Genomic DNA, 9,370 nt, shown 5'->3' with positions numbered 1-9,370 from the left:
TACCCAAAAGAAGTTGGAAGAAGGCTCCTAATTTTGCCAGAATGAATGGCATTACTATCATCTCGGAAACTACCACAAAAATAAAATCGGTGGCATCAGCAGCTTCACACACCAGTCAACCAAACCTAGATTTCATCTTAACCACATGGTTTTATGCTCCTATGCATGTTTTTTAGGATCATTGAGTGGTTTATTATGAGATAATTGTAGAGTAATAGACAAATAAGCTTGCATGCGAAAAAAATTGACAAAAAGATTTCGCAACCAGAGTTTGATATGCCTTTCTTGAAGGCTTAAACAGAAGCTGAAATTAACTTGTGATTGTTGAATTTAACATTTCAGATAACCTAGATCGCGTGTATCTGTTGCAGAGATGGATAACGAATCGGTGAGAATTCCAGAAGTCGTTCTAGTTAGCTCCGATGGCCGAAAAATGCCGGTGTTGGGGATGGGCACATCAGCTTCTCCACTAGAGGGATCTGACGAAACAAAAACAGCCATTCTTCAAGCAATCGAGATTGGTCACAGACACTTTGATACAGCCACGTTATACCTAACAGAGGAGCCACTTGGAGAAGCAATTTCTGAAGCCTTATCTCGCGGGCTGATCAAATCACGAGATGAGCTCTTCATCACCTCGAAGCTATGGTGCAGTGATGCTCATGGTGATCTTGTCCTCCCAGCCCTTAAGAAGAGTCTACGGTATAACAATATTCGTTTTTACTAATCAGGCATATTGATTAAAAGCCAGGATTATCAACTTTGTCGTAAGCAAATCTTGATGTTTATCCTATGATGTTCCTCCTGATGATCAATTAATTTACGCCATGCATGCATGCAGGAATCTTCAGCTGGAATACCTTGATCTTTATCTAATTCATTGGCCTGTGAGCTCGAGATCAGGGACCTATGAGTTCCCTATAAACAAAGGAGACCTTTTACCTATGGATTTTAAATCCGTATGGGAAGCTATGCAAGAATGTCAAGATCTAGGTCTCACGAAATCCATTGGTGTCAGCAATTTCTCTTGTAAAAAGCTTTCAGACATCCTTGCCTTTGCAAAGATCCCTCCGGCAGTTAATCAAGTAAGTTTGCAATATGACTTTTGGCTTTATCATTAAGCATCACTTCCTTGATTTCAAGAAATGAAACATATATATGTATTAAAAGTGAAAATGTGGGAACTAATTGGAAGGTAGAGATCAATCCATTATGGCAACAAAACAAGCTAAGGGAATTCTGCGAGGCCAATGGAATCGTTTTGACAGCTTATGCTCCTTTGGGAACCAGAGGAACCATTTGGGGAAGCAACAGGGTTATGGAGAATGAAGTACTGAGAGAGATTGCAACTGCTAAAGGAAAGAGTGTTGCTCAGGTATGCTCATACTCCTAACTCTAGCATGCATGCATCCTCTTTTCTTAACATTTAACACTTCTACTCGTACAATTACATTTGGATGGATAAACACACATGCACGCGCACACAAGAATAGGACTGAATTCATGGGTTTTAAAAACAGGTGTGCCTCAGGTGGGCATTTGAGCAAGGGGTCTGTGTGGTGCTGAAGAGTTTCAACAAAGGAAGGATGAAGGAGAACCTTGAGATACTCAACTGGACATTGAGCGAGGAAGAATCCAGGATGATCGGTGAAATACCCCAAAGCAGAGGATGTCGCGGAGAAGATTACATCTCAGAAAAGGGGCCTATCAAGACAATTGAGGAGCTTTGGGATGGAGAAATTTGATTTAGTTTTTAGATCCTTGGGTACAAACAAAAACTTAACGTCTCCTGTTCATCTTTGTCGCGCTCTTCCATTTCTGCCAGTATCATAAAGGAATAAATTACCCTCGTCCAAACTCCAAACTAAACATAACGGTTAAAAGGGAATAAAAAGTGGTGTAATATATACAGAGAGAAAGTTATTGAAACTTACAGGGAGGGAAAGCAATAACACATTACTTCTCCTGCTGGTTTTGCTTCTAATCTACAAATTGTTAGGTTCAAAAAGATTTATTCTCTTACAATCCCTACCGTGACGCATCATTTTATCCCTAACTCGAGCAAACCACGACTCGATTCCGAGGCAATTAAGTGCCGCCATTCAATTGACCATCGGCCGAAGTCAGCCACTGTAAAATTCCATCCCATATGGAAGAGCCTCAGGCCAGGGTCTCCCCTGAAAGCTATAAGTACTGGTCTCGGACCGAATACTACAGTAAATCAATGCCACATGCAAACCCTCAGCCAATGCCTCCTATCCTTTCCATCCATCACGGGGTCCGTAGTCCGTGCAACAAAACAATGGAAAGAAAGCTCAACAGACATATCAAATTTCCCATGCCAAATCTTCCAACATGTTGCTACAGTACTTGAAAATATTCAAGATATTCTAAGAGCATTCAAAGGAGACTAAAGAAAAAAAACCCTAGGTTGAGAATTCTTTCTCATCCTATAAATATTAATCCAGCAAGCAGAACGGATCCAAACCAACGAGATTGACATGGGGGAGGAGTTTGCTGCAATAAGACAGAGTGTTCAGATGCAATTAAGAGTGAACTGCTATCGACAAAAACAAGGCTATCTTTCTGCAAAACAGAATATGGAGTGGCATACTACTGATGTGTCCGAATTTCTTTTATAGAAGGAGGCGTTAAAAACAATGAATCCAGCGTAAATTCATAATGTCTTTGTTTTACTAGAATAATGCTTACGGAGTAGGAAAGAACAACTGCGCTTACATGCTCTACAAATGTTGTTGAAGGCCTGTCTTTGAAGCTTCAAAGATGACGGACAGCAACAAATTTGAAGCACGGCATATATTGAGAGAGAATTTGAGATCACAAGCAAATAAGTTAAACTGAAACTAGAAACGAACGGCTCTATGCTGTTATACACAGGCAACTCCATCCGAGACCAAGAATCTGGCAGAACAGGAGCTGACCGTCCTCATTGCTGCACCAGCTTGGCAGACGTGTTCGGTTGCTTTCAAAAATCTTAAGCATGTATGCATCGCGAACTTTTCAAGAGTAATGATCCACACCATTTAATATAGTGGAAGTTAAATCTTATTATTTCTGCTATCAATAAATTAAAGAATGCCATAATTAAAGATTTTTGGTTGCAGTATCAAAGAATAGCTCCTGAACAAGATGAAGCAACTTCTCCATGAGATTAGTTGTAGAAGTTTTGCAGTAGTGGACAACATATATAAATAAACACAATTAATTGTTTTCCACCCATGAATTAATTCATAACATTAGCCATTTCACCAGATTTGCTGTTGGCTTAAAACATAACTACAGTAAGATGATAGGTTTATCTGGGATTAATCCATCAAATAATTGAAGAAACAAGCACAAGAACAATACCTCATTCCCTAGCTAGCCGTTTATTTAAAGCTTCATTTCACATATTCGCAGCATGTGCTGGCTCCACACGAGTCCACATAGCAATGCTTTTGCTGTCCTAAACTAAAGCAATATTATTATGCCTTTAGTATTATAGTATATCATTTAGCTGTCCCTCCCTCCTTCCATTATCCTCTAATCTTTGGGTGGGTGAAATATGTGTCTTTACCTGCTCGGTAAAGACAGGAAGGACAGAGGCACCTATGATTTTGCTGAACAGGAAAGATGCCCCATATCATATCCAGGTTTAGGGGGAATAAGAGATTCCAGAATTAAAAACATCATTCACACGGCCATTGATCCTTTTCAAGCTTAAAGTTCTTGAAAGATGAATTTAGCTGTCCAACTTTCATAGTAGTCTTCGATTCTCCATGAACCCTCATCATGATCAAATCCAATCCATACAGTTAATTCAGTTGGTCGGCCATAACTTGTGTGTGTGTCTATATATATATATGCGCTACAAAGAAGCCATGCCCATCTTGGCAACAGAAAAGGACTCCATCAATGGTGAGAGGAGAGAAATTGGACGGTGACGACCTTGCATATGTTCTGATAACCATTTAAAAGTAAATGGAGACAGGTTAATTTGTGGGTCCTGATGCGCCCGTTAGAGATCCGGTTTGACTAAAGTAAATTTGCCACTTTATTTATTTAGATCTCTTTGTACTAAGCTTTTGGTTTCTTTAGATTTGCCTTTCACGATTATCAAGTCAACCACTTCTTGGTTCATAGTTGGTGGGTGATGTGTGATTATTTTTTATTTGATTTGGTTTTTATTTATAAAAATAATTAAATTAAAATTTTATAAAATATATATAATAAGAAATTAAAATTGATTTCAATTCAATAATTTTAAATTAAAAATCAAAACTCAACCAACTAGTTTGTTAATATTAATATTATATTTTAGCTTTATAACCCAAATTCAGTAATTTGGCTTATGAACCAAATTCTAAAGTTTGTATATAAAATTATTAATTATTTAAATTATTTTATAAATAGCTTAAAACATTTTTAATATTACATCTATCTATTGAATCCATGCACCCTGTTCATCAACTGATGATGGTTCAAAAGAATTAGAAAAAAATATTATCACTACAAACAAACAAAAAATCATTTTAGGATATATGCACGTAACATATTCCACATTTAAATATATGTTTAATTTTTTAAAATATTATATAGTTTTACATGATTCCATAGTTTTATTAGTTAAAGGTTCCATTAAAAAACAATAAGGATGTAAATGATATATAATTTAAATATTATACTACCACGAACTTTTAAATAATTTAAGAGGCTTTTTGTAAAGATTGATCTAGAATGGAAACATCTTGTATTTTCTTCTTTCTAGTTTTACTTATTAACAAAAAAAAAAATTAAATGTACAAAATTATTAAATATCTTATGTTTAATAAATATGGTTTAAACACTTTAAAACTTCACCAATTATCAAATACTTAAAGTGATTGTGGCATAAACGTGATAATTTTTTTTTATTAATGTTGGTATTTAGACCAGCTTGCGCGCATATCGACTAATTTCACGGATCCTAAGTTAACGACCATGTAGATCTCCAGTGACCATTATATTAGTAACTATAAGGTTCAAACCTAAAATTACATAGAAATAAACTCTTTAACCTCAGGTTCTTAGTGCATAATTATCATATTAGCTAAAATTGTTTATATAGATTGTTGCCATGAACGACGTCTACCTCTTGTTGAAAAAAAAATTAGGTTATTGCATGCACAGCTCAGTTTTCTTTTTCCTTTTGTTTTCTAAAAAAAAAGAAGTTAGTTTTTAACGTGTTAAGATAAGTGTGTGACAAATAATGAATGATATTTTTACAAAAATATTTTTTAATAAAAAATATATAAAAGTAAATGTTTTATAATTTTATACTTTTGATATCAACATATTAACATATATTTAAAAAATAACAATTTAATATTATTTCAAATAAAAACATTTTAAAAAACAGACTAAAATGCTTTATTAAAGAGAACTTAGAGGTCATTTAAGTGAAAAAACTAGAACTTTTATAAGAGTATGTTTGATAGTGTGGTAGCGGTTGCTTTTCAAATAACTTTTCGTGTCGAAATGCATGCCAATAATTTTTTTTATTTTTTAAAAATTATTTTTGATATCAGCACATCAAAACGATCCAAAACATACAAATCATATTAAATTTTAGCAAAAAAAAATTGAATTTTTTTAGAACGCGAAGTGTGTGATGAAAAGTGTTTTCTAAGAGTTTTTTTATTGAAAAATACATTATAATAATATTTTTAAATTTTTTTAATATTAATACGTAAAAATATTTAAAAAATATATATATAAATAATTTAATATTTTTTTAATAAAAAATTATTTAAAGATAACACAAGAAATGATAAGTTATGTAATGATACAAATATCAAGGAAAAAAAATATCAAACAATCTTTTTTGAGAAGATAATTCAAGAGATGCTAGAGATTTAAAGTATATTTACAACAGTGGTGCAATTAAAATTTTATAAAATTTTAATTTTTTATTTAAAATTAATTTTTTTATTTTTTTATATACTAACAATAATAATAAATTTTTTAAAATAATATTTTAATATATTTTTAAATAAAAAATACTTTAAAAAACCCACAAATTTACTTACCACACAAACTTGGATGTAGCGCAGGAAAAGTCCAAGCATGAAAAAGGTATTATGGGCCCACCACTAGATCTCTTTGGGACTCCCGAATCTCCTCGTTCTCACTCTTGTCGCGTCTGCTGCTGGCAAAATAAATTCACTATGTTTTGTCACCATAATTTCACATCACTCCTACACATGCTCCGTTGTTCTGTGAAAAGGACAAAATTCAAGTTCTCGATTTTTCTAAAATATTTTTAAAATTAATATTTTTTAAAATATTTTTAATAATTTTAATGTGTTGGTATAAAAATTAAAAATAATAATTTTTTTATTTAAATATATTTTTAATTAAAAGATATTTTACCTTATATTACAAAACATATACTAAAAATCACTCACTCGTGCATCTTGATTATTATTTTTTATTTACTTACATCACCAATTAAGTTTCACATTTAAGATTTGTCTAAAAGTTCAAGATTATTAGGCTACTGAACCAATTTATAAATAATCAAAATTATTTTTTTATTTAAAAATATATTAAAAAAATATTTTATTTTTTAGATTAATTTTTAATATATATACATCAAAGCAATTTAAAATTAAAATCAAAATTTAAGCTAAAAAACAATTCAAATGCACAGTATACTTGCAAAAACTCATTCAATATGACGCGTCTGTGAACATGACCAATATCTCACGATACGAATATACAGGGTTAGATTTCATGTTGATTTGGAGATCTCACCTAAGGGGATTTCAGAATTTGAGCCTTGTCAAGGAGGGAGAGAAATTAAAGATTGAAAGGGACACACACTAAAACGTCAGGTGACAAGATTTGTTAGAGGGAGAAACTAAAGATTTGATTTTGAGAGAAATAGAAAGAGATAAAGAAAAATAAGAATAAAAAAACAAAGAGACAACCCACTGAAAGAGACAGGTAGGCATCACAGAAATAAATAATAATTTATTTATTTTTTAAAATACTGTTAGAAGGAAATACTGACTTTATTTAAAAATTAATTGGATAAAGTACACTAATCCGAATATAGATATTATAATTGATTTTTATTTATTTGTACGGTGATAGAGGAAAATAATGAGATTATTTTATTTAAAGCAATGTTTAGTTATTGTTAGGAAAGATAGTGAAGACAGGAAGAATATATCTCTCTTGAATTGAAATTTTTTATAATAATTAGTGATGTTTTATTAATTATGTTTTTGAAACTTTTTTAAAAAATAAATAAATATATGAATAAAGCAAAGTTGACCCGTCATTCAAGTAATTAAGGATTTAGTCTGATTCATATTTTAATAAAAAATAAAAAAATTTAACTCGGGTTGACTCGAGATCGAATTAATCCTAAAAAAACAAGTCAAAATCTATTTTTTTAAAATAATATTTTTTTAATTTCTTATAAAATAAAATAAAATAAAATAAATTCAAGTAAACTTATATAACCATCTAATATTTACCCCCAGTTAAATTCATATATCAGGTTTAAAAACTATAAGAGATACAATATTTATAGACTTTCCTTAAAATAGTTATGTTTACTTCTTTTCTTTTTAACAATAAATATATAATAATAATTAATAAAATATTATTAGTTATTTTTCAGCACAATTATATCATACTTTAACAATACAAATTCATCTCTAGAACATAATAAATTTATATTTTTATTCTTTCGAACCAAACATATTTTTATTTTTTAAAAACCAATCTTTCAATTCTAAATTTATAACCTCATGCAACATAAAAACCAGAATATATATATATATATATATATATATATATATATATATATATATATATATATATATATATATTAGCATTGTTGGGTCCTTTGTCAATTATGCCATTACCACAAGCAGGGCAGAGCATATACAAAAAGCAAAGGGCACGAGACGTATAGAGCCGTGTTTCTGCCTGCTCTCGAAGGAAAATCGGGTATGGGTTCTAACAGTATTGTTTCAAATCGTTGGATGTCAGAGAAGATGAACTGCCTCGATCTCTCACCCAATTCTAAATCAGATAATGAAGAGGAAGAAGTTCATGTACTGGCAGTGGATGATAGTTTTGTTGACCGCAAAGTCATCGAGCGTTTGCTCAAAATTTCATCTTGTAAAGGTAAGCTTCGTCCGTGTCTTTGATTCGATTACGAGTGATTAAGTATTCTTAACTTGAGGTTGAAGTTTTGGTTTGGATTTTGTTCGCAGTGACAGCGGTGGACAGTGGATGGGGAGCTCTAAAACTGCTTGGATTATTAGACGACGACGAAGAAGACAAGAGCAGCTCCTCCTCCTCCTCCTCCTCCTCATCTGCTGGTTTTGAGGTCAGTGAAAGAATAACATATCATATCAATTATTTTGAGTTTTTATTTATTTATTTATTTCCTGATTAATTTTATTTCTCAGGGGTTGAAGGTGGATCTAATAATTACCGACTACTGTATGCCTGGAATGACAGGATATGAGTTGCTCAAGAAAATCAAGGTGGGTCTTTACTATTTTAATTTTTTGAATTAAATAAAGCAAAAAATGTTGATAAATCTTGTGTATTGAGCAGGAATCATCTAGTTTCAGAGAAATACCGGTTGTGATTATGTCATCGGAGAACGTGATGGCTCGAATCGACCGGTGTGATATTTCATTACTCAATCAATTCTTCAGTGCATGGTTTTTAAAATATTTTTTTCTATACTAAAATTTGGAATAAAAACAGATGTTTGGAGGAAGGAGCTGAGGAGTTCATAGCGAAACCAGTGAAATTGTCAGACGTTAAACGACTGAGAGATTACTACATGGCAACCAGAGAGATCAGATCAGTTCAAAGCAGCAGCAATGTTAACAAGAGAAAATTACAGGAGAGTTTTGATGTATCTACATCTTCATCGCCACCCTCTATCTCACCGTCTCCTTCGCCTTCCTCTGCGTCTCCACCATCACTGTTCTCATCATCAGCGCCGTGTTCTCCCTCGTCTTTAGATTCTCCGACTAGACGGATCAAAATGACGAGCTTCGATTAGGTCCTCACCGTAATACCCATATTCTAATTCGATTTACCCTCCGATCAGACAATGCTGGCAATTCTCCGTCGATTTTTACGGTTTTTGTTGCTAATACACCTGCCCTTTTTATTCTTTCGGTTCTTTTTACTCCTGTGGTCCCTGCTTTTTTCCATTAATTTATGTGAGAATTGATAACATCGGACGAGCCTCAAGATGTGTTCTTGGATTTCTATGAAATACTACGAAGATATATCATATTATATAATAATAAAGGGGAATGGAATTGAAAAGAGGAGTTTTGTTAAA

The 9,370-nt window shown here is 32.3% G+C and overlaps 2 protein-coding genes across 2 annotated transcripts; both read left to right on the top strand.

Annotated features, from left to right (window-relative positions):
- Positions 1–207: 207 nt before the first annotated feature.
- LOC18102370 (non-functional NADPH-dependent codeinone reductase 2) lies at positions 208–1,984 on the top strand. Its single transcript, XM_024606461.2, has 4 exons — positions 208–702; positions 842–1,085; positions 1,196–1,375; positions 1,521–1,984. Exons 1-4 carry the CDS (start codon positions 374–376, stop codon positions 1,743–1,745), a joined length of 978 nt encoding a protein of 325 aa, XP_024462229.1. The 5' UTR covers positions 208–373; the 3' UTR covers positions 1,746–1,984.
- Positions 1,985–7,899: 5,915 nt separating this feature from the next.
- LOC7469072 (two-component response regulator ARR5) lies at positions 7,900–9,370 on the top strand. The gene is made up of 5 exons (XM_002312663.4): positions 7,900–8,184; positions 8,274–8,389; positions 8,472–8,549; positions 8,623–8,693; positions 8,779–9,370. The coding sequence occupies exons 1-5, from the start codon at positions 8,007–8,009 to the stop codon at positions 9,080–9,082; spliced, it is 747 nt and encodes a 248-aa protein (XP_002312699.4). The 5' UTR covers positions 7,900–8,006; the 3' UTR covers positions 9,083–9,370.

Source organism: Populus trichocarpa, chromosome 8 (genome assembly GCF_000002775.5).
Source record: "Populus trichocarpa isolate Nisqually-1 chromosome 8, P.trichocarpa_v4.1, whole genome shotgun sequence".
Taxonomy (NCBI): domain Eukaryota; kingdom Viridiplantae; phylum Streptophyta; class Magnoliopsida; order Malpighiales; family Salicaceae; genus Populus; species Populus trichocarpa.
This window is presented reverse-complemented; position numbering and strand designations above follow the sequence as displayed.

What these genes read in the sequence shown, in the direction of transcription:
- LOC7469072 (XM_002312663.4), top strand. Translation starts at nt 8,007, where the DNA reads ATGGGTTCTAACAGTATTGTTTCAAATCGTTGGATGTCAGAGAAGATG. An exon ending in CAAAATTTCATCTTGTAAAG is followed by an intron (nt 8,185 to 8,273) that starts GTAAGCTTCGTC and finishes TTTTGTTCGCAG; the next exon opens with TGACAGCGGTGGACAGTGGA. An exon ending in CCTCATCTGCTGGTTTTGAG is followed by an intron (nt 8,390 to 8,471) that starts GTCAGTGAAAGA and finishes TTTATTTCTCAG; the next exon opens with GGGTTGAAGGTGGATCTAAT.
- LOC18102370 (XM_024606461.2), top strand. Translation starts at nt 374, where the DNA reads ATGGATAACGAATCGGTGAGAATTCCAGAAGTCGTTCTAGTTAGCTCC. An exon ending in TCCCTCCGGCAGTTAATCAA is followed by an intron (nt 1,086 to 1,195) that starts GTAAGTTTGCAA and finishes ACTAATTGGAAG; the next exon opens with GTAGAGATCAATCCATTATG. An exon ending in AAGGAAAGAGTGTTGCTCAG is followed by an intron (nt 1,376 to 1,520) that starts GTATGCTCATAC and finishes TTTTAAAAACAG; the next exon opens with GTGTGCCTCAGGTGGGCATT.